The 26212-nt window shown below is 34.4% G+C and overlaps 1 protein-coding gene across 1 annotated transcript in view; it reads left to right on the forward strand.

Moving 5' to 3' along the window:
• LOC135210310 (pecanex-like protein 1) overlaps positions 1–22689 on the forward strand; it is a gene marked incomplete at its 5' end in the record, with an annotated part of 104463 nt that extends 81774 nt beyond the window's left edge. The window contains 3 exon segments of the mRNA XM_064243193.1: positions 6648–6754; positions 11086–11810; positions 14038–22689. Coding sequence (XP_064099263.1) covers positions 6648–6754; positions 11086–11810; positions 14038–14319 — 1114 coding nt within the window.
• Positions 22690–26212: the final 3523 nt, after the last annotated feature.

The raw sequence follows: 26212 nt of genomic DNA on the forward strand, positions 1-26212 counted from the left end.
AGTGAAATAATTGAGTATGCTGCCAGAAATTAATACTAAGATCTGAAGTTCATGAGAACTCAGTTGTTTGTACAACAATTTGATATGCGAGTCAGCTGCTGAAGATCAAATGGGAACAGAGTAAACAAACATCTCAGAATTGACAGGTCAGCCAAATTCTTGCAAGACTTAGTTATACTGATGTTTTGTGCAACAAAGTTTGCAGAACACCAGTATAGTTTTGTGTTAACTTCCAAAATTTTTCTTGCAGTAAAAATTGGTCACCCTCCAATACGTCTACATCAAGCAGATATTCCATGAGCAGTTGCTCTTCTGTTGCTGTAACTCCCATACCTTGACATCCTTAACAGTGTTATAAGAGTCTGGTTAGAAGCCTGGTAAGATTAATACAAAATCAGGTAATGGTCCTCGTTCTCATCATCCTCACGTTCCTTTTAATTCAAGTCTGTTCAGTAGCTTGCTTCATCCTCATCCTCAGGCTCCTCTTAATTCCATCACCATCTCATATTTCTCTTTGTTGTCACAATCTTTTGTCTGTAGTAACATAAGAAGGGATGGAAGGCTGTCCATCATAAAAAGTCCCATTGGACTAGTAGTTGGCATCCGTCTTCCCAGAGACGTGAACCAGCAACAGGCAGACCACCAGGTTCATGAGCTTTCTTGTGGCTAGTTCCTGGTGTATGAACATGTTCACATCTGTTCTCCAACTGATTCATTCTAGGAGGGTAGGTCCTGTCTGGGCTATTACTTTGCTGTTCATGCTTCTTTCAAGGAACAGTAGAAGGGTCTGCACTTCTAGAGGTTTCTGACTATTCAGTTTCTTCAGAACTGAAGACCTGGCAAGCCCACGATCACTTGAACACAATATCGATAATGTCTTATACAGTTACAATCCTATGTGGTAACCGGTTCCCTATGATTGATACTTGTCCTAACTGTCCCTGGATGGAAATGCAACTTCCTGTTCTCTTGAGGTCCATTACCAGTTCTGGCAAGTCTAGTTTTGCTGTTGGCCTTAGGATTGAAGCCAAAGGGGGTGATTGTGCCTGGTTTTCCCAAAATCTTCTTATTGATAATGGTGATGGGGAGTCGAGCTCCATGATATTTAGAGAATATGCCAATTAGGCAGCAACATTTTCAACGCTTTGCTAAGTCTTTCATAGCCTGTTGGGGAACCTTGGGACCTGAGGGTCTTTTGCCTCAGGAGCTCCAAGAGACAGAGTCAAAGAGGCATTTCCAAGTGAGATTGTTAGCCAAGGGATTGCAGTGTTCTTGGGAAAGTTTACTAACCCCCCCACCCAGTTTGAGTCTGCTATCTGGGTGAGAAAATTCCCTTGCCTCCAGCTGTTCCTCTAGTTACTTCATATGTATCAGTAGAGGTATTACATTTGACAGGATGATTAGACTTTCCCCCTTGCAAGTGGATATGTAATCCAAAAAATCTTCCCATGAAGCTTTTATGCTGAAGGGGTCACTTTCTCTTCCATTGAAGCAGAGTCCCTGGAGTTGGTTACAATGGCCTTTTCCCCTTTTTTTTGTCAGACTTGTGGTTAGTAAGTGATCAGACAATATTACTTTGTTCATATGTGGAACAAATCTTTGGTTTTAACAATAGGGTAATCTTCTAGCGCCAGCTGGAAACCAGTTAAACAATCAAAGATTGTAAAGCAAGGAATTTATGGCATCTGGCAACTCATACATATACGAGGTGGAAGTTGGTCACTGACCAGGCTTTAACCTCTTGATGTGTCAGTCTTTCTTTGACCATCTGGGAGAGTGGTTTTCACTGTTGCACTCTTCTTCCCAAGCCGGTTTCTTTGTCAGCCCATGATTTATATGTTAACTACCTTCTAAAGAAACACCAGAGACTTGTTTTTTCATCTTTCCAAGGACAGCATTTTATGACATACATCTACTTTAGGCCTTGATTGCCAGTTAACTAATTTTATCAACCTTCCTGTGTGTGCATTGGTAGATTAAACTACCATGCTGCCTGAGAGTCCTCCTCCTCTCCCTTGCCTCAGATAGGTTACTGATGGTGAAAGATTATATGCAAACAAAATTAAAACAAAAACAAAATGGTTTGTTTATTAATTCTAAGGAAGTAATTGCAAATTTGTGCATAGAATGAAATTTTCAGCAAGTTTAATTAAATAAATTTTTATAAAGGATTGAATATTTATGTAAATATGACGTGTAAGTTTAGTCTATATGTGTACTATGCACATGTATGTACCGTGCCCTCACCTCACCTATCTACCGGGTACAGTACTTGTATTTTACATATATTGCAATTTAATGTACTAAATATAGTAATATACTCTTCACATTGAGGTCAAGTATGCACATGCTGCACATTTGCTCTTTCTCTCTTCTCTCAAATTATTTTTTATAAAGAATAAATTTTAGAGTAAGAGAGATTATCAAACACCAAATTTTTTATTATGAAAGCATTGAATGTTTAGTTTCAGTTCGTTCGTGTCTGCCATCAAATGCATCAATTTGTATGTTAGTTGTATGGTTTATCAGAGTTCAGTGAGCTCAGTATATGTTTGATGTAAGGTTTTATGAGTTATTTAACCCTTAAACGCCGAATGGACGTATTAAACGTCGAGTCAAAATGTCTCCCGTATGCCGAATGGATGTACCATACGTCGACTCAAAAAAGTTTATTTTTAAATTCGCGGAAAAATACTTATAGGCCTACCACCCGAAAACTTTTGAATCACGCGCCTTGGGGGATGCTGGGAGTTCACGGATCAAGGCGTTGTTTTGTTTATAATCGTTACGCAGGTGCGCAAGCGCGAATTTCTTTCTTATCGCACTTAAAAAGTATCAGTGACACATCTCAAAAATTATTTCGTCACTTTGACATAATTTTTGCACCTTTTTAAATTAGCCGTTACATGAAGAATTATATATGAAAATGTGCGCAATTTCATTTAGAATACAAAAAAAAAAAAATACTCATGATTGTAGCTTTTATCAGTTTTGAAATATTTCCATATAAATAACAATAAGTGCCAAAATTTCAACCTTCGGTCAACTTTGACTCTACCGAAATGGTTGAAAAACGCAATTGTAAGCTAAAACGCTTATACGTATTTTAGTAATATTCAACTATTTACCTTAATTTTGCAACAAATTGGAAGTCTCTAGCACAATATTTCGATTTATGGTGAATTTATGAAAAACTTTTTCCTTACGTCCGCGCAGTAACTCTTCCGAAAAAAATCATACTTGCGATTGTGGTAATGTTTGCACCATTTTAAAATTAGCTGTTACATAAAATTTTATATATGGAAATGTGCGCAATTTCATGCACAATACAACTATAAACAACCCATGGTTGTAGCTTTTATCAGTTTTGAAATATTTTCACATAAAAAATGATAAGTGACAAATTTCCAACCTTTGGTCAATTTTGACTTTACCGAAATGGTCGAAAAACGCAATTGTAAGCTAAAACTCTTCTATTTTAGTAATATTCAATCATTTACCTTCATTTTGTAACAAATTGGAAGTCTCTAGCACAATATTTCGATTTATGGTGAATTTATGAAAAAAATAACATTTTCTTTACGTCCGCGCGGTAACTCTTCCGAAAAAATCATACGTGCGATTGTGGTAATGTTTGCGCCATTTTAAATGAGCCGTTACATAAAGTTTTATATATGAAAATGTGCGCAATTTTATGTAGAATACAACAATAAATAATTGAAGGTTGTAGCTTTTCTCATTTTGGAAATATTTGCATATAAATCACGATAAATAGAAAAAGCCACGTTCGGTCAACTTTGACTCTACCGAAATGGTCGAAAAACGCAATTGTAAGCTAAAACTCTTATATTTTAGTAATATTCAATCATTTACCTTCATTTTGCAACAAATTCGAAGTCTCTAGCACAATATTTCGATTTATGATGAATTTATGAAAAAAACTTTCCTTCCCTCCGCGCGCGGATTCTCCGCCATAAAACTCCGAAATTCGTACATCGCATTCTCGGAAAATTTGCTCCATTTCATATTAGGCATTTCATAGAGTTTTATATATAAAAATGTGCGCAATTTCATGTAGAATAAAAGGAAAAATATTTGAAGGATGTAGCTTTTCTAATTTCCGAAATTATTGCATATAAAAAAAAATGTATAAAAAAATTTTGACATTTGGTCAACTTTAACTCGTCCGAAATGGTCGAAAACTGCAATTGTAAGCTAAAACTCTTACAGTATCGTAATATTCCATCATTTAACTTCATCTTGAAACAAATTCGAAGTCTCTATAACAATATTTAGATTTATGGTGAATTTAAAAAAAAAAAAGTTTTATGTCCGCGCGTTACGAATTTATGCATCATTTTGTGATAATATTTTCTCTGTGTTGCTTTTATCATTTTACAATGTGTTATATACCAAAATGATCGCAATTTAGTGTACATTACAGTGAAAAAAAAGTAACTTGTTACCTTTAATCGTTTTGCGCACAGCGCGATTTGAATACAATTATATATGAAATTTCATTTCTGCGCTAATCATATATCGCATTATTTATATATGATAATGATAATTTTTTTCATTTCTGATGGTTGCATACTAAACTTCAGGCAATGACAAAAAAAGGAGCCAAAAATGAACTCTTAATCTTGAAAACTAAGCGCTCTGTGTTTTTTGAAAAGAAATATTTTTTCCGCTTCCGCGCTCACTCCGAAACACCTCCGGCACACGGGAGACCATTTTTTTTTTACCGCTTCGGCATTTAAGGGTTGATAATAAAGTTGTGAAAAATAGGTACAGTAGCACACCGAGATAACGGACTGCGGTATATCGTACCTCCGGATAGATCGATGCAAAATGGAAATAACAATTTGAGGGTTTTTGCATCCGGATCCAGCGCCGAACATGTAATATTCATTATTAGTATCATATTATCAAATACAAACAAAACGAATATGCATCTTATCCATGTCTCTTTTAAAAAGTTACATTTTACTTCACCGTATTCAATGATATTATATGCATTCTCATATTACTAATGTATTATAAAATTCAGACAAAGTGATCAGTGTTTTGGTTTGGCTATCAGTTGAGGGCTATTACAAGGTAAGTTTATTTTGCCATATTTAACTCAATTCAGAGCGATTTTCTTGCTTCTAGTTAGTGTAAATGAATCTCTAGATTCTCCATTTATAAAGGACAAGGTTGTATTTTCTTATACAAAGTGTTTTGAAGTCAAAATATGACTTGATAGGTATCTCTCTTTTTCGATAGTTCATGGCACTGGGGACAGCTTCTTTTGTGTAGAAAAATCAACAGATTCCTTTCGCTATTTTCTTTTGGTTTCATCATATGACCTTTATGTATTTATCTTTTATCAGTGTAAAACAACAGTAAAATGTCTTTTCATTCCTGGTAGTTTTGATTAAAATACTTTTCTCACCAGTTAATTTACAGTCGCTTTAGATGGATATCAAAGTTCACAGGAGTTTAATCTATGTTGCTGATGCACGATAATTTATAGTTCTTAGCAGCTTGAACATTATCTTCTCAGCTCCGGCTACAACTTGCAGCTTAAATTTAGTATTGCGGCATAGTATATTTCTTTGATGATTTTTTCTCCATAGTGAATAAGGATGTAATGTAAAAATATATGTCCTATTCTATTTAACATCATTTGCAACATAACTATGGTAATTGTTTACTAATGTAGGATGGTTGAAATGTGATTTGGTTGTTCTTAGCAAAACAGCTGTTTTTCCTTCAGTTGTAACACTACTTTTATCATTCTCTGTTACACTTTTAACTTATATAATTAAAAGAGATGGAGGAAAAGAGGTTAGTACAGAGGTAAAATCACAAGTATATACATTTATTTTTATTTATTATTCTAAAATATCTTCCATATTCTTTGTAAAGATAGGTAAATTTTATTGTTACTGTTTCTTTATTAATTTACATTGCTTTCAACTCTAATAATTATGCTAAAGCTTTTACCCTACTGTAGATTATAATTTAAATTAGCAATAGGGCTTTATCTTACTTTATGAGTATGTATGTGTTTCTTTATCTAAATACATTGAAAAAAAAAAAACTACTATGAAGGAAAACAACTATGCTTATGTATAATGGGGCAACATTTAGTTGCTAAAAGATGACTTTGGGTGGTTTAGGATGGCTTGGTGTGTATTTGTTTGTTTTTTTGTTTTAAATCATTTTAGAATGGTAATTTATTGTATGTATATTGTTTGTTAGAACTATCAAATAAGGCAGTGAACTGTTAAAATAGGCAGTTATTAGAATTTTACAGTATGTATAAGTTTAAGGGGGTAAGGGGTATAAATACACACGTATATACACAATGAGTTTATTTTACAGCGGGGTAGGCTCAGATGCTTCAAGCCGTTATCTTGGTGAGCTACTGTATTGATATTTGGTATGAGTGACAAAATTATTGTTTATTTGTAATGAGGGACAAAATAGTTCGTGATACCTTTGTCATTTTAGGATATCCCACAGTGGGTCAGTTATGAGCAATTTTACTGTTGTATGATTTCTGTTATTGTGGTTCCCTGTTTAATATTAGGATTATAGATATTGTATAGCCTTTTTCCTTTGTATTTAATATACTGTAATGTTATCTTATTTTGTAGAGTGCAGCAGCGGTGTGGTGAAGGATGCTCTAGTGGCAGTTCAGGGCTTAATGATGAATGTGGCAGAGTTACTGAACCTCACCATGGAAACATTCCACTTCATCAAGGTACTAACACTAAGTAATGTGTAGATTAAATGCAGTAGCAGAAACTGTTCTGCCTCTACTTTATATATGGAGAATACTGTAGCCAAGCTTAATTTGCAGTAGTATTACTTTCACATGTTTCCATGCCTACCTCATGACTGTAGAATGAGGTGTAAATGAGAATTTTAATTGTGTATTATGGAATGTCATTTCAACAGGCTAATTTTCTTTAATTTTGTGCAATATTTAGATTAAAAAAGTTGGTCTTGGTATTTAATAGGTGTGGCAGGCTAACATGTATTCATTTATTATAATGTACATTCATGTTTTTTTGTTTCTTCACAACCATGTCAATTATGTATGGCCACATTCATGATCCTTGAATGTCTGCAGACTTATGTGTCATCTGTTTTTGGATTTTTTCTTTATAAAACATACTACAATGTAGTACAATTACTCAGTTTTAAGTTGACATAAAAAGTTGCTTTTTATCATGAGTAAATTTTCTCAGGCTGCTCAAGTAGAATTATCATGCTGAAGGAGAATGGTCAGCAAGAAGCCAAGTAAAACTGGGATAGATATGAATTACCTGGGGTGTAAAAATCTTAAAGAATTAAGGAAATAGGTTCAGCTTCCATTAAAAAATCATTGCCTAAGCTCTTGAAATAAATTTGGAACCAATATTTTTTTGCAATTTTGTTGGCTCAGAGATTATAAATGGTTGACCCCTTATGTTACTAGTGCCATCTTAAAGGAAACTGCCTCAGCTATCATTTAAAAGAGATCGGTTTAGTTTTAAGAATGAGAATTTCATCATTTTCAAATCTTCAATTGAAGTTGTTTAATTTTAAATATCCTGCTAGCAATTCCTGCATGTGACAACTCATTTTATATATTAACTTCCTCCCCCTACTTGTGTATTTTGCCTTCTTTTTATTCATCCCTTTGTTCTTTAAAGCCTGATTCATCCTTTTACGAGGGGGGACCCAAAAGTAACCGGAATTGTGTCATAGAATTTTATTCAGTTATTGTTACATGTTTACAGTCTTATCACCTTCAAAGTATTCTCCATTTGAAGCAATGCACTTATCCAGACGTGTTTTCCACTGTTGAAAGCAATTCTGGAACTCTTGTGAAGTTATGGCTTTTAATGACTCTGTCGTTTTCTTCTGAACCTCTTCAACGTCTGCAAAACGTTTTCCTTTGAGGGCTTTCTTCATTCGGGGGAACAAAAAGAAGTCACAGGGAGCAAGATCGGGTGAATAGGGAGGGTGGGTAAGTGGGGTCATGCCATTCTTGGTCAGAAACTGTCTCACACTCAAGGCGGTGTGCGCTGGTGCATTGTCGTGAGACGGAAACGCCCCGACCTGTGGCAAAGTGGAGGGTGGTGGCTTCATCACGACAATGCACCAGCGCACACCGCCTTGAGTGTGAGACAGTTTCTGACCAAGAATGGCATGACCCCACTTACCCACCCTCCCTATTCACCCGATCTTGCTCCCTGTGACTTCTTTTTGTTCCCCCGAATGAAGAAAGCCCTCAAAGGAAAACGTTTTGCAGACGTTGAAGAGGTTCAGAAGAAAACGACAGAGTCATTAAAAGCCATAACTTCACAAGAGTTCCAGAATTGCTTTCAACAGTGGAAAACACGTCTGGATAAGTGCATTGCTTCAAATGGAGAATACTTTGAAGGTGATAAGACTGTAAACATGTAACAGTAACTGAATAAAATTCTATGACACAATTTCGGTTACTTTTGGGTCCCCCCTCGTATGTATATCTGTGTGATTTCCACTTTCATACAGTTACAACTTGCATCATCTCATGTTTTTCCCTATTTCTTCCTATCATCCTTTACCCCAGACTTCTCGGTGCCACTGTAATCATGTCATGAAATTTTATGTAATTCTTGTCTTATTCCATCTGTGTTAGTAACTATAATCCTTCCCATTCACTCTTTCATGCTGTATACAAAACTTTTAGGTCTCCATCTGTTTTGTTCCATTACCAATGAATAGTATACTCTTCACCAATCTGCCATTCTAACACTTTTTCTCCATGACCGAATCATCTCATAAAACTTTTATCTGTCCTATCACGTATGCTAACCTTTGTACCCATTCTAATTGTCAACAGATTTCTCACCCTGTCAATTTCCTCAGCAGTCCCTTCATACATAACTGCTATGGGTCCCATAGACAATTGAAGCCTTTCCAATTTTTTTGCTCACATATATACTAAACATGTAATCAGCTTTATCATTTTCTTTAAAGCTGTAAGGAGTTTTATTGTAGTACAGTAGTATCAAGTTTGGCGTCATCTTCATTAATGCCTTGGAAGTTTCATCCAACCACAATTTTTTCCAGTAATTCTATTTGAACAGTTATTATATATATATATAAAAAGAGAGAGAGAGATATAAAGTTCTTGTTTCTTTACTAAAGAGACATAACCTCGCTAAATATACTCTAGAATAAGAAAATACAATGCAAATTATATTATATAAATTACAACTGCAAAACTAAAATGTTCAGATACTTAAAAACATGATTTATGTCTGAAGTAACTGGAATTTCTCTGATGGATTTGTTCATAGATATCTGGAAGGTAGAGTGTGAATTTCTGATTTTCATTACTAGTATTTATCATGACAATATATACTTCTTTTGCTTTATGAATGAGAATATTGTTGCATCATCATAAATGGTGATAGTAATTATTTTAGTTTCTACAAATTTATGTTTGTATTCTAAAGCATTTAAAGTTAGCTGACTTGAATGATGCGATGGCTAAGGTAGGTTGAACAAATTTATTGAATCCGCAAGAGCGTTTTCCATGATGTGAGGAAGAGCCCAAGTGCTTCAGGGGCAGGAAAGCAAAAGTCACAGGGTACTGGGGTAACGGCTTTCACACTTTTATGACTTTGACGTTGACATGGATCAAATGCTAGTACTAGCTGTTTACAAAGCTGCTGTCATTAAAAGGAAATCTTTATCAAGGTTAAAGTAGCCTGTCAACTCAAAGATTTTCTGGCCACACTTCCATTACAAACAGTTCAGAGTTAGCCTAGACAGCTAACACAGCTGCGTTACTTTTCCTTGAGGCTGAAAGATTTCCCAACACATCAGCATTTTTTGCACGATATAAAACTTTTATTGCTGTGCGATAGATATTGAGTTATTTGTGGTAATAAATATTTTTACTTTACACAGCTTTTTTCAAGAATGATTTGTGGATGAAAATCGATTTTGAAAAGTAGACTATATCAAGAAAGAAAGAATGACTGTAGCCTATGGTTGAAATTTTCCACTTTTTTGCAATCTTGGAATGTTACAGCAACTGTAGAATGAAATCAAGGTTAGGTTATGAATTTCTTAGAGAATTAACTTGAATACTATTCTCTCTCTCTCTTTCTCTTCTCTTCTGAAACATACTTCAAGATTATATTTTCAACATACTTCAAGATTATATTTTCACTCAATTTCCCTAAGAAAATATGAATTGAGTAGCTACATATAAATAGACCTATGGTTTCACATAAGCAGAATTTGCTCTCTCTCTCTCTCTCACTCTTTCTGTCTACTTCTAAAAATTTTTATTTAAAAAAAATATTATCACTCAATCTTTTTGAGTAAATACGTATAATGAATTAAATATCTCTAAAGCCTATGCTTTCTCTCTGATGATGCATTCATTACTATTTGGTTCCTCATGATTTCCACTGGTATTACCCAAATTTGAAAAAATTTTCTCATTATTTAAAATCTGTTTCCGATTACACATGAATTTTAACGTCATTTTAATGTCATAACATCACATATGAGTAAGGTTTCACAGTAGGTAAAGAAGGATGATCGATATTCTGCTCTGAACTGACATTACCAAACCAACGTTAACGAATAATATAGAGCTGTTACTACATGGAAGTATAAATGATTATAGGACTTCTACAGAATCTTTATGGTTTAAAGTTCCTGGAAATCTACGAAGCAAAAAACACAATGATTTTGAAGCTCTGCCCCCTTTCTAGAGTTGCCAGATGTTGCATTTTTGAGCAATATGTGTCCAAAGATCAGAAAAACTGTATCTTCATTTTTATTGTTGAGAGTACAATAAAAATTCTATGTACACTAATCAATGTTTTGCGCTACAGTGAACAATTTTATAAAGCATTCTTCCATTGCTTATTAGAAATATTCGAGAGTCCCTACTTTATAAGTATGTGCTAACAAATCTGAGTTTCACAACTAAAATGGTTGTATCCATTTCTTTTGCCTCATGTTTTATATTGGTTTACATTATTGAATGAATTGATTCAATAAATCCTTGCACTCTGTTCATGTTTGTTACAGTTCTGACAACTGTTCCTGTAAGTTTGGGGTCTGGAAGTAGTCAAGATGGCTCTCAAGTAGGTGGTCTCAGCTTGGTAACAGCAGCAGGTAGTCTTGGTCAGGGAAGCCTTGGGCGAGGTGGTTCATTGTCACGAGGATCCTTACATGCCAACAGAGGCTCTATTGTATCAACAGTTTCTTCATTGGTTGGTCCTGGAAATAAACAGTCTACCTCAACTTTGGCTAGTTTAGCAGGTCTGCTCTCAGACACAACAGCTGGCTTGTCACGGTTAGATCCCCGGGACAGAGATGGACTTAGTGAGGGTTCAGCCAGTAGTAAAGATCGTGAGTGGAGTGGAAGAGATGTGTCTCTCCAGAGTGGAAGAGATGCCGGCTCAATTCATAGTGGACGAGAAGGCTCTCTTCATAGTGGTCGAGAAGGTTCCTTGCATAGTGGTAGAGAAGTGTCCCTCCACAGTGGTCGTGATGTATCCTTAGTAGGTGGGGAGAAGCGCTTGCGAGGTGGAATGTCTGCAAGTAGCCGAAGTACCCCAACATCATCATTGTCAACCCCTGCAAGAGACATTCCACCCATCCCAATCGTTACCAGTCAAGCAAAAGAGCCTCATCTTCGTGAATCAGGATGGGATGCCACAAGTCTCCGTGATGATAGCTCAACCCTACATGAGGAGAGGGAAGAAAAATTTACAACTCCACCACCTGATAAACATGTACAAAGAGTGAGGGTAAGTACTAATATGAATACATTATTAACCAGCTTTAAAGCAATGTTTCCTGTAGAGTAATTTTATATAAATACTGGAAAGTTATTGCAGTTAATCAAATTAAGTCACGTTTATTATTTTCATAGCATGGTTATTAGATTGAAAATTCATTCAGTATAACTGGCATCTCATGTTACAAACAACACCCTGCTTACAAACGAGTTACGTTCCAGATGGCCTTCTGTATGGTGAATTGCTTGTTAGTTGGTTACTGTTTAAGCAGATGACATATAGTAGTCAATACACTACTGTATGTTTTTTCATCTTAAAACAGCACTATATTTTATAGAATAGGCACGCAGAACAAAATTTTGCTATCCCGTTTGTTTCTGTCTCTGAATATTTGTAAGTAGTGTGGTGTCTGTATTTGTAAGTTGTTTTTGTAATTTTTGTGTGGATGTCATACCTCTATGCCTAGACTTTAATTGATAGTGTAAGAATCTAATGTTTTTATTATTATTGCTTTATTTCACACTGCCCTTATTCACTCGTCAATTTTTAATTTTCCTGGTACAGAAAGTTGGTTTTTTAATAATGAATTAATTGAAACTATCAAAACTTTGGTTTTACATTATATTCTAAGGTTAACCTTTAAGGGATGGGCTAAATATATATTAAACACTTTCCCAGACTGGGCAAAATTTTAAGGTTGGCCAATATATTGAGAATATTGAAATGGATTGTCAGTTTACATTCTGGCATCTATGTGGTTTAGTTATTTTATATCTAAAGTAATTGTGGCAGAAGTAAGGTTTATTTTGTTGGTGTGTTTTCATGAGAGCCCTATTATGAAACTTGTAATACTTAGACAAAATTATCATAGAAATTAGGTGTTGAATATAAAGTTGCTATGAGATGGTGCATAATTTTAGATGTGCTTAACATACACTGTAGTCTTTTTAGAATAATCCTTTTAGAAAGACCATAGTTGCTTAACATAACATACACTGTAGTCTTTTTAGAATAATCCATTTAGAAAGACCATAGGGAAAGAGTATGGTTTAAGTATCAGTGCAGTTCATTCAAAATACTTTTTGTTTTCTTGTACTCCTTCCCTCTTTTTATTCTGTTATCTAGGAGAAATATAATTGCAGGGGTGGGAATTAATTTCAAAGCTAATAGTGGAAGCTGTTGTTGGATTTTCATCACCTAAAATGTTTTTGGAACCAAGACATAAATACAACTTTTCACATTGATGACTTAGGAAGTTGGCTGGGTTAGTGGCAAACTTCTTCATTTCTTTGGATATAACTGTAGTTACGTACCAGGAATAATGGTATCATAGAAATTAATTCATTTTTAGTTACTTACATGACTTAAACTTATTTGGGTAAGGTGTTTTCTTATTGTCAGTGACATGCAGAAAATTAAAATATTTTCTTTATATCTCACCAGAAAATCTTTCCTTTAGTTCTATAAAATCTTTTTGGCCTAACTTGTGTGAATTATTAATGAAATTGATAAAAAAAGACAAGAGGTAATAGATAGTTTGATAAAAAAAAAAAAAAAATGACTTAAAAGAGGTAATACATAGTTTTAAATTACTATATAAGTTAAGTTTTGAAATATTACTTGCTACTTATGGTTTTCTCTCATAGCTACTGCTCAGCATCACAGAATTAGTTTTACTTCATGTTAACAGTTTTTCAGAGTTATTTTTAAGCTTCGACCAATGCTTACCCTCCTCTCTTTCTGTGAATTGACTGCAGATAAAATTATTTGGAATGTCCCAGATTAAAGTAATTGTTGCACATAAATTAGAGTCACTCCCTCATGGGGGTCACTATCCACATTTATGATCTACTTAAAATAAATAAATAAATAAAACAAGTCTTGATTTGAATTTAGGGTGTAGTCTGACTTTCAGAGATATAAAAGCATATAGTACAACAAAAGTAAAAAAGAAAAAAAAAAATTGTCACTGATGTCTCCTTATGATGTTTAGAGGAAGAAGTTATAATATGCTTTTTTGCCAAGTTTACGTATTATGTTTAAGAGGCAAATGTAATCAGCAGCAGTTTGGTTTGAGTATCATTAGATAATTGTATTGTTAATGGAAGTGCATTGACACTCATTTTTTAATACATACGTACATATCTTTTTCTCATAGATAAACAATTTATCTTATTTGTCTAGTTGTATAAAAGCCCAGAGACTTTTGTGCATTGTCTTATGTTTCTCATTTCAGATAATTGATGCAAACCAAGTGTATGACACATTAAACCTGGGAAGGCGCATTGATGTTGTATGGCCCGATGAAGAGATGAAAAAAAGAGGAGGAAGGAGCTACTGGGGCCACTGGGTTCCTGTAGAGGGAATGGAGGGGCCAATAGTGCACACCTGGACTCCTCATCACCCTGATCCTCGGCTTCGATCCCATGTAGGCCGTGTAATTTTCCTTGTCCAGATTGAGGATAAGTATGTTCCTGTGGCACAAAGTGCAGTACAACACCTTGGGGCTGAAGTTTAGTCAGTAGAATTTCAAAACTACCTATTACATATTATGCAGGTTTCTTTGTGCTCACGTACACAGTTTGTACTGTATCTTTGAACAGTATACTATAGTGTACTATATGAGTATATATGGTATGTACAGTATATATATATTACTGTATACTGTACATATAATTTTTGAACACACACACACGTACATATAGTACTGTACTTATTGGTGAATGACTATTTATTGATCATGCGTTGTGGTTGCTAGTGCATAAGATATGGGTTATCCTAATGAACACAATCCTATTATCATATTTTAAAATACTTTATTTTTAATATTTTGATTAGTTTTGTCAAGTCATGATTGCATCAGTAGTATGCTTTCAGAAATAAATTCCATATGATCTACAGAGATGATACCATAATTATTTTATTGACTTTAAAAGGAAATAACCAATGAAATCAGTTTTTGCTCTGAAGAGGTGTGACAAATTGGTTGTATTCCGGTTATTGGTAATGTATTAATCTTTTCTTAAAGGGATTTCTCAGTGGTGCATTTTAGTCTTTTATCATTTGGAGAATCTTTTGAAACAACAGGATGTATATGTTACCTACATTTGAATTTGCAGACAGAGACTTGGATCAGTAATTATGTTTACTAAAGTTAGATTTTAAAACTGAAGATTTGCGTGTAGCCTGAGATTGGCAGATACTTTATTTTAAGAACAAAATTCATACTTTACTATGCTGAATGTTTGCATTCTAAAATTAAGTACTATAATGAGAAATTGGGGCAGTCATCTGTAGTTAAATGGATGAGAATTGTGTTTGATAGTGTGCCTGCAACATTGCTCTGCTTAAATATATAGAAAAAAAAATTTCATTTGAATTCAAACCTTCAGTACTAGAAGGGTGTCCTGCTGACTTTTAGGAAACTTTGTAAGGAAGTACTGTAACTGGTATTGTTAACAAACGGAAGGCCCAGAACACAACAAAATTTTAAGTAGTTTTTCAACAGTAAATTTTAAAGCCCAATGTGTAAATTCCTCAGAAAACAAGTCTTGAAAATGCAATGGGCTATATTTATATGAAGCAGTTGGAAACTTTTAAGACCTTACTTCACTAAACATGAAAAGATTACTGAAAGGTAGGAAGTTCACCATTATGATTTATTTAGCACACTACTGATTATCTTTAAGGAAGATTGGTGCTGGGGGAGTTTCATCACGTTCATCTCATACTTTCCATAGATGGTTTTGAGGAGGAGTCATTCACATTTTTCTCATTGAGATATCAGTAATTCCTTGTAATAATAATGATCCATTTTTTATTGATTTAAATATTGCTATTTCCCATTTAGAAATAAAATTAAATGGTTTAGAATACAGTATCATGAATGATACAAGGGTTAATGTACATTTGGGTCTAAACCGCAGATTCTTCATTAGTTCTGTTTTTTTTCTGTATTGTCACTGGTTGACTTCAGGTTAAGAAATTTATAACTTTTCTATAAATAGTTTTATTTTTTGTTTGTTGTAGTGCATTCATTCTACAGTTTCATCAATAGGCTATAGGGCATTTATAGTACTTGTACTATTTTTTTTTTTTTTCATCTTCAAAGTTTTATCTTCACTTGATCACTCATTTCATGCCATTTCATTTTTCATGTTAATAGTTTATGCTTTTCTTACCTGTGCATCCTGGTTGTAGAACAGTGTTCTTGATGAAGGCTTACTAACATTCCCTATGTAAAAATGTATAGTTATTATTCAATATTATTTGGAAGTTCCTAGGTTTTGGATTTATGACAAAAGTATTTCATGCAATAGCTAAGATATAGATAGATCATTTACAACATTGTGTAACTAGACAAAATAAGATATTAATTTGTGTACTGCTATATTAAATTATTTATATGATTGAAGGCAACAAAGGTAAATGAAAAAGGATTGTTGTCTTAAATAATGGTTGTCTTCAATTTTACCTGTAGGTTTGTCCTTCTAAGTCTCTCAGCTTCAACTTTTCATCTGTTCATCACATTTTTATTTAACTGTTTGAGTCTGAATTATGGATGATGTGAAATGAAAATAAAAAGACTCATAAAGATTTTATGTATAAATGGGTATGAAATTTGCATTTTTAATGCTGCTAACCAGTATAGGAGCAAATTGTAAACTAGCTGTATAGACCACAAAATAAACATTTTTATTTATTTTTTGAGACTGACAGGGTGGAGATGAAAATGCATTTCTAAAAACAATATGCTCTAAGGTAATTTTTAAATGTGTGTGTGATTCTTAGTATGTCTACCATGGAAGTAAATTTTTGTTGTCCCTGCATAATGATAGCAATGCTGAATTTGGTATGTTAAATTATTGTATAATGTTAATTTATATTTTTTAATGTTACAAAGAAAATACGTGTGTAAATGCAATGGGCTTATTTACATAAAGCAGTGGTGAATTGTAACCATTGAACTGTAGTATGGAGTTGAAGGCTTTAAAAAGCATTGACCAGTGAGATGGACAATGACCAGTCAAAAGCAAGAAGAAGAATGAGAGAGAAAGGAAGGTAGGGCTGAACAGTAAAGAGCTATTAACCAGCCTCCTGAATGAAGGAAAATTATTAGAACTTTTATAAAATATTAAGTTTGAGTGTGCTAAAAGCATAGAAGGTCGTTGGGGTTGTTGTTAAATTAAATTAAAAAGGCAAATATAAATGGAGATGAGGCAAGTGGAAAATTGAGAATATTGTTTAATGATAGTAAATTTTGATGGATGCTAAGCTAATTGATATGAAAAGAGGTTTTAAAATTTGACTATGTTTTTGGTTAACACCCATAGGAAGTAATAGGAATCTGATGATCTTATGAGTTATGATTTTGATGAGTTGTATGCAAATGTGTAACAGGCATTACTACCTAATTCATTCAACTTTATTTTGTCAAGTGGAATGGGGAGAATTGTGCTTGTTGATGATAGTAACGAAGATGTTTGTAAGCAGTGAAGTATTCGAATAGAAGACCAGTAAGGGAAAGTTAAAATCTGCATTTTCGACTTAAATATTACCATCTCCAATTCAAGCCTTATAGTTCCATTTCTTCTGTTATTTATATTGTAGAACTCCTCTTGATATTTGACAGTGAATATCATGGCCACATTTGAGTATTTATGAGAACATACTTGAGGAACTGTATTAAAAATTTAAATGTGTTTGTGATCTGTCAGTCATATTTGTAAGTCTGTTTTAGTTAAGTAAGATTGAGTTGCTGTGTATATGACTAAATCAGTTATCAGTGTCAGGTTTTTTATTAAGCCTAGCAAAACATTATGATGGCGGTTTCTTCAAGAACTGATAGTACTAAAGAAATCTTTAATTCAGTACTTTGTTTCTGTCTTTTAAGGGGTTTAGGCTTCTTTGTTTATGATGAACAGCATTGGTTGACAGTTCATAATGCAAATCCTTAGCTAGCTATCAGATATATCTGTAGTGCAGTTTTCACTTTTGAATGTGTTACTGCTAATTTTAACAAAAAAAGGGTTTATTATTGCCTGTGCTTTGAATGTGTATAATTCATGAACTGTTACTTCATTAGTGAAATGTCATAATAGATTCCAGAACATGGTTAAGCTTCTTACAATATACATTCTTGGAAAATTTTTCTTAAATCTCTTTATATCTTGACCCTCTTTTCCCCAGCCCATAGTTTTACCTTGGCAGTTATGTATATATGCTTGCTACTCATAATATGGCTTTTGTGCAAAACATGCAAAGTTCCATCTTTTCCTGCCAATATTTTATCTGTCCGGTTTTACATGCTCTTAAAGCTATTTGTACACAATGCAGTTTAGTAAATTCTATTATCCATCATACAATCATGTCATTATTCCAATCAGTTATGTAATGAAAAATAGAATATATCTACATATTTATCTTCAATTTTCTCATGTGATGTAATTCTTGAATACAGGTCATTAACATTTATAGAAAAAATTGTGGTTGATCAAATTTCAGCTCACAGTGTATGGGAAGTATTGTACTGTGTTCATCTCTTGAAAATGCATTATTGCCACCTGTACCTTTTCAGTTTACCCAGGCAATTTTTTTATTTGTTGAAGTGAAACAGATTCCTTTTCAATCTTTTTGCAATGTGAATTCTTTTAGGGGAACCACTTGAAAGTTGTTGCGTACTTTCTTATGTGTTTGAATCACTTAAAAATTTCTGGTTCTGTGTCTAATGATCCCAAAACTTGTATGTATTAACATGTAATGTTATTTATTTACTTATACATTTTACAGAAATTTAGTTGAAGTGCTTGCTTTTTCTTTTGTTTGAACAGATTTATGCAGTTCCCCATCAGTTCATACATTTTACAGAAATTTAGTTGAAGTCCTTGCTTTTTCTCTGTTGTTTGAACAGATTTATGCAGTTCCCCGTCAGTTCAGATTTTTTTTTCATTACTGCACAGCACATATTACAACTTGTTAATTATGTATTTTTTGCACTTAAAGTTATTTGTTATATATTTAGAAAAAAATTACTTGACTTGAGAACAGTTTCATTCATTCAGCATATAATTTTTTGAATCAGAACAGTTATCACTCAATTTACAGTTACTCTGAAACATTTATTTTTTTAATGGATTGCTTATCATTGATCACTTTCATAGAAGCTTTATAGTGCAAAAGCACTATTAAGCAGAATTGGAAGTATGCTGTGTAGTTTTGAAATCAAATGAAGTAGGTGTCACATTGGAAGGATATATGCCATGCTTGGTACCTGAGTATGGTGATTAGGTTGAAAGATAAACTAGTTTGCATCAGCTTATCCCTAGGATGGTTTAGTTGTACAATAAAATGAGTTATGTTCACACTTATCTAATGTGTGGAGTTTCTTCCTCAAGTTATAATATATCCCATTGGCCCCTCTCATAGTTTTATGTTTTTTCAAAGCACAACAATAAACTATCCCATTGGCCTCTTATTTTTAAGTTTTTTCAAAGCACAACAATAAACTAATACGACCAGTAGTGTAAGGAAAATTTGTTACTGAAAATGAAACTTTGTTGATGTTGCACATTAGTGCAAAGCATTAATTGCTATCATTTGGGATCCTTCTTGTTGTGCTGTAGTTAATTCTGTGTTGCTCAATCTTTTTCAGGCAGGTTACATCCTGTATGCATTAAGATAATTTTCATTGATAATGAAATATTGTACGAGGCACATAGTGATTTCAGTATTAGAGACTTCTACTGCGATTTAATCTTTTTCCACTATGTGTATTCTAAAGCCTTCTCCATTAGCTCTCTATAGGCATCCTTATTACCTTATGCTTAGCCTTGCTTAGCAATAAAACAAATAAATGCGAGAATGCCAAAATTTCAGTCAGCACCTAATGTTCTATGATTTACCACTTTCATTTTACTGTCATTAAATATATATTTACTTGGAAATACTTTTACAAATCTACTTCTTCCTTCTTAGACCTTCATAGTGCTGTAAATAGCCATTCCACCATTCATTGCTTATTTTCTAAAGTCAGTTTTTTCCCCCCAATGCCATTTCTTGGAGTTTCATGTGTGTGTTTTTTCAGGCTCTACCATCTTTGGTATTGGAAAATGGTTTACTTAAAACACTAAATCAAATATCCAAATTCCTGTATGATTGTCCAGAGGGTTGAAAGGAGATTGGCAATTGTAGTACAGTACTTAAAAATGTTAAAACTGAACTTTCCATGGCTAAAAGATATAATGATGATCACATTCACTCAAGTGTGACAGGCTTTATTGTAGTTGGGTAAATGTCATTGTATTGAGTAATTTTTAGCTAAAAGTGAATGTACCTGATGAAATGAATGATGATAATACAGGTGATCTGATGAGCCATAGAGGTCTGCACGTTTTATGTGCAAATGCAGAAAATATTGAATATTTCATATAAAGGAAAGCCAAAGCATTGTTCTTGCAATCCTATGGTCTAAATGTTATGTGCAACTCAGCAACGTCCAGTTTTTTTCAATTTTAATGAAACTTAAAGCAGTACCTATTGTTGTCTCAATCATGTTTTAAAATATTTGATTCTCATTTTGATTTGGATGAAGTACTTGTGTTAAGTGTTTCTGCTTTTATTTGATTAAACTCAACAGCTTGTACAAGTCCCAAGCACTTTATACCCAGTTATGCAAATGGGTATTCTCTATGATGGATATGTACCAAAATTATGATGTAATATTAGGCATTTATAATGTTATCCACCTCGCATAACAGTCCTTTTCTTTGAATGATTATCAGATGGGTTTTTTTATTTTTTATTTAAATTTTTTTTCTTGGAACACCTCTCTATATAGGATGAACAGTTTTCATGCACATCCTGAAAATATGAGCTAAGGAGGTAAAATAATTCTTAATACAGTACATATATTTTTTTATGATGAATGGAAACAAAATATTTCTTATATAGTGTGTACTTCTTAACATCAATTTGCAACCAGTATTGTTTCCATTGAGTTTAGTTATTATTAAAAAAAATTTTGTTTTGTAGACAGTTGAAGGTTAGTAAATCACCTTGACCTTAGTTTAGTAATCAGTGGATTTTTTTCTTTTATATTCTGTCCCTCCAATTATTCTGTATGGAGACACACAAATAGATGAATAGCTCATTTAATTAATCTTTAGAGGAGATACTGATTTTTATGGCTTTTGACACAGGGTTGGTCCATCTTGATTGAAAAATAAAGTAGCCAAATTTATATATACTATATATATATATTAGAGATTGTTCTTCATGCTTTAAACTGTCTTATCCATTTTAGGTCTTACAGTGGTCTTACAGTATGACCCTTCCTTTACTAGGATCAGAATCTTTATGGGTATTTTTTTTCTTTCTCAAGTTTTTGAATGATGATTTTTTTCCTTTTTCTTTTCAGGCTACATATCTACATTTAGTGTAATTTTTAAATAAAAAGTGTTTCATGTTTCAATTGAAACAAACAGAACCGTCAGACTATATGTATGAAATGCAAAAAGTGACCTAGGTAGTCATTAGATTTGTCAGTAACATTGAGTAGTTGTTGACAACATTTGTACTGAGTATGCAGCAGTGTTCTTGATTTGATGGGTATTATAAGTTTTCTATTTTTTTTTATACTCCTGTTTGAGAGGTAATTGTATTATACAGAGTGGGTGTTATAAACTTTTTGTTTGTTAAGAATTTTCTGTGATAATGAATAATAAGGCAAAAAAAAAGAAAAAAAGAAAACGGTGATACTGAAGCAAGGGATCTTTGTGCTCATCTATCTTTTTTCTCATGTTTTATTATTTAAATGGTCTCAATGGTTTATAGAACCATTTCTCTATACAGTATTTAGTTAATTCACAGGGAAAACTCTGAGGTTTTCTTCATGTAAAACTGATGCAGGTGTGGTATATTCTAATAAACAGTTTTACGATTTTAGCATTGCCAGGTAATGTAATGAGAAAAGTTGGTTGTCTTAAGAAATATAAAATTACAGAATAAATTTCATAGAGTACAGTAGTCGAGTCATGCAGTTATGCAATGTATAATGTCTTCTAATAAACTGCTAATTTTAAGGATTCACTGCAGTTATAAAACTTAATATTCATTTTACAAGAATAATATCCAAATCTGGATTAGAATTTAAGCAAAACCTGTGAATGAATGTCAATTTCAGGAGTTTTTAAGTTTGCTCTGTCTCGAACCATTGGCAATGTCTCAAAATAGTAAATGTCAAAGATTTTTACATGAACAGTCCATTTCTAACTCCGGAAACCTGCCATTTGCATATTTCATATTAGATTCATAATAAGTTAGTGCTTGAAATTTATTAGAAAATAAAGTATAAAATTAAAAAAAAAGAGAGAGAGAGAAATGGATGGGTTATAAGGAAGTGATACATATGTTGATGTCTATTATGTCTTGTTTTTTCAGTGATATTCCACAATCTTACCAAATGGTGTTCAGTCATAAAGTCTTCAAAGGAAGGAAATTAAGTCCCCTCAGACATTAAGCACAAGTTTTATGTAGATTCCAAGACTAGTTGAGGTAGTCAGTTATAGTAGACTGAGCATGGAAACATAACCTGTAATTGCAGTTTAGGATTATAGGCCTTAAATCTGTTGTGAATAAAGCCTACTTAGAAAATGTTGTATGTATTAGAGTTGTTGACATTTATTTCATTGTAGACGAGGGCAGCCAGAGTTGACTTAATGTATTGTTGGTTATTCTATTTGTAAATATTTGTATATATATACAGTTATGTATATAATGTAAATTACATAAAAATCAAATCGAGGGATGTATGGTTATTTAACTATCATTACTATTATAATGTTATAGATTCAAAACTGGTTACTTTTCATACAATAAACGAGTAAAAGAACATAGTTTTATCCTTTAACCTATATCTCTAATAAATTTTACTTACATCTAGAGACATCTCCATGGCACTTAGGGGTGGTGCCTCCACTTTTTGTTCTCTTGGAGAGTTCCCTGATGATTGGGATTGCTCTTCTGACAGTATTTCTACCGCCACAGTCAAATGTAGAGTATTAACGACACTTCCATGGACGTTTGGGGCACAGTTACCTCCCATGTTCGTGTGATTCAGGGGCACATTTATGCATCCTATCCCCCAACTCACATTCTTGATTTTGCAGCCATCTCCAGGACCTGTACAAGTGTTGTCTCCTCTTCCCACATATTGTCTGCGGCCTTCATTTACCATTGGGTCTTTGGATTGGCTCTAAAGTTTACTAGGACCCCCACTTTGGTTTCCTCAGCCTCTCGATGACTCGGCTGTAATGTTGACTGGAGTCTTCGGAAGTTTTTGTATCAAGCATCCAAGACTCTTCAGTACCAATCAATTTATGGGGAAATGATGGCTAAGTTGAATTATACATTGTGGAAATTGGTACAGATCGGTTCCTAATTTCTACAACTGATGGGTAACTGGAAACCAGTCATAGTTCTTTCTTCTCTGACCCATTTCAACAGACTATTCATGATGGAAACTAACACTGTACTTGCAACCATCAAGAAGTCCGATTTAAGCAGACTGACGTGATTCAGTAAAAATAAAAGAAAAAACAATTCCTAGCGCCTCAGTGGTGTTATCAGTATGGTCTTACCCTGTCACTTCGGTGGCCACAAGTCCGATTCTCGGGCATTCCACTGAGGTGTGAGAGATGTGTATTTCCGGTGATAGAAGTTCACTCTTGACATGGTTCGGAAGTCATGTAAAGTCGTCGATCCGGTTGCTGAATAACCACTGGTTCCATGCAATGTAAAAACACTATACTGTACAAACAAAACAATTCCTGGGCACAAACACAGTAGTAATAGGAAATATCCTTACATTTACTGTACAGTAAATAAAATTGACAAATTTTTAAAGTAACGTGTAAACCTGAGGTCCTTTACAAGAGGAATTACTTTTAGGGCAGCCGGAAAATGGCCGTTCAACTTTAAACAAGGTGATGAAGTTCATACATTTAATTAAAGACAACGGGTGGGAGTCCCACCCATCCAGTTGGTATGCACTCACTTTGCCTTTTGGCCCCAGAGGCAGAATGAGGAGTGGCTGTGGTGGGTGGTGAGCGGTAGGCGGAAAGTTGTAAAGGACCTCAGGTTTGTATAGTTAGGAAAAATCTCAATTTTTTATTTCTGAAAGTAAATTGTATTTTTCCTAATTATACAAACCTGAGGTCCTTTACAGTAGGAATATGCTTACAGTGAAGCTGAAACATAGTTGTTAAAACTCCGGGGTTAGGCAGTAACTACTGTCCGGCAAGCGGGAGACGCCTATCCAGATGTAAACATTCCACTTTGCCTTTCGGCTCAGGTTTCAGATTGAGGGGTAGAATGAGGTAGGCATTAGTGTAAAGGACCTCAGGTTTGTAAAGTTAGGAAAAATACAATTTACTTTAAAACATTATGATTTGTTCCTAAACAATATACAAACCCTTGGTCCTTTGCAATAAGAAGACTTACTTATTGAAAGGATAAACCTGAGTCTCTCTAGAACTGACTGGAGTTCAACGTACCTGGGGGCAGCTCCTGTCAAAAGAGCAAGGAGGAGTGCCCTGCCTATGACAAATTGATCGGAGTATAAGAACTGCCAGACCAAGAGTCAGACTTCTGGGCCTTTCCGAAATGAGAAACTGTAACTCATAAGAAAAAGACTGGGAAGAATATTCAGAGTCGGAGGCAGTAAGGCAAAGCACCGAGAAGGTTTTGCCTCATTGACTGAATATCGTTCCTTCCCTTACTAGTGGAAGGAGTAGGGTTGCTTCTACGATTCTAACAAGAAAAATTGAAAGGAAGCTCTATGTGTAGGCTTGCCGCATCAAGCGTCGGACTAGCAAGGGTAGGTTCGGCTCCTATTCAAAACCCGAAGGAAGAGAAGTAGAAAGACGAGGAGGGAGAGAGGCCAGCCACTCTTTCATCCTTCTTATTTCTAGAACCTTACACCTTAAGTGAGATGTAACTTGTCCTCTTGAGGGAGCCAGGTAAGAAAACACAACTTGTTGAGCATCCATCACAGGCCCAAGGAAAAATGGGTTCCAAGGATTTGTGGGCAAAAACCCAAAGGATGAAAGACAAATGTAAATGTGGTCATAAAAAGACCACATCTGTCTTTCAGTCCAACATACTCTTTTGAATATGATGAAAGGAACAAGTGACAGGAACTGTGCCTCCCAGGGAGAGTGTATACATTAGGAGATGTCGCTGTCCAGAGAAGTTTCTCGCGGTCTCGCAAGACCAGGAGAAATATGTGTCAGACATGACTCCCTTGGCAAGTCGGTCGTAGAGAAGTATACATATCGACAACCAGCCAAGGGTGTCGAGTTTCTGTCAGGTACAGCAACACACCGATAGAGCAAAGTAATGATTGATCTAGATCAATAATTACAAAGTCCAAGGTGTAGGGTATCATGAAGGAACCGAATGTGTCAACAGATGCCAAATGATTCGACATCTGAGACAGGGTCGCGACATGATATCCACCCTTTGAAGAATGACGTTAACGACAACCCATGCAAATCAAGATGCAGGCTTGAAAAACAAAAATCTGTCTAATGACTATGGCAAGGGCTTTGTGCCTAAATGGGAGTCAAATGCTGTCCAGAGACCTGAGGTCCCTGTGGTGGCAAGACAGAAGTTTCCCATCAGTAGATTGAATCTCAACCGAGGAGAAGCAATACTACTAATGTGAAAGTCTAGGGCGAATACAGACCTACGTCTTTCACAACTGAATCAAAGAGAAGTTAACTCTAAGACGGTTGTAATCCCTGGAATGTTACAGAGCACTGAAAGAGAATTTCAACTATTTCATTGGTTTTCGGCATGAAAGCCTGTCTCAAAATGAATGCTGAAAGTCTTTAGCCGTGTATACACGGATTGTACTGCCTGACGTACCACTTCTAGTCACTGTGAAGGTTGGTTCAGGGAGGAAATCTTTTCTTCACTCTAGAAGTAGAGCTATTAGGGCAGGCGACAGGCGAAGTCTTCCAACAATCATTCAAATTCAGGGTGAACAACCATTAGTTGAACACTACAAATTAGAAAAATGTATACAGAAGACAAAACTACCGTATATATTTGTCTGGAAAATCATTCTGAATCATCGCAGTGGCCCATGGGTTGGTTGCGATGGAGCAGAAGACTTACAGACCTCTGTTGAACCATGGGGTAAACAGAAAGATGATAATGAGTCTATTGAGACATATCTCTGTCTGATGATTCTTGCAATGGTGTATGCGGAGCACGAGACAAGAACCATAAGTGAGAATCAAAAGCCACCACATGACTTTAGTTCTATGATGGCCGGACAGAGAAGTTGAAATTAGTAGTCAACCCTCCACGAGGAGAAACAATACTAAGACAAACAATATCTCTGTGAG

This window comes from Macrobrachium nipponense, chromosome 39, assembly GCF_015104395.2.
Source record: "Macrobrachium nipponense isolate FS-2020 chromosome 39, ASM1510439v2, whole genome shotgun sequence".
NCBI classification, from domain to species: domain Eukaryota; kingdom Metazoa; phylum Arthropoda; class Malacostraca; order Decapoda; family Palaemonidae; genus Macrobrachium; species Macrobrachium nipponense.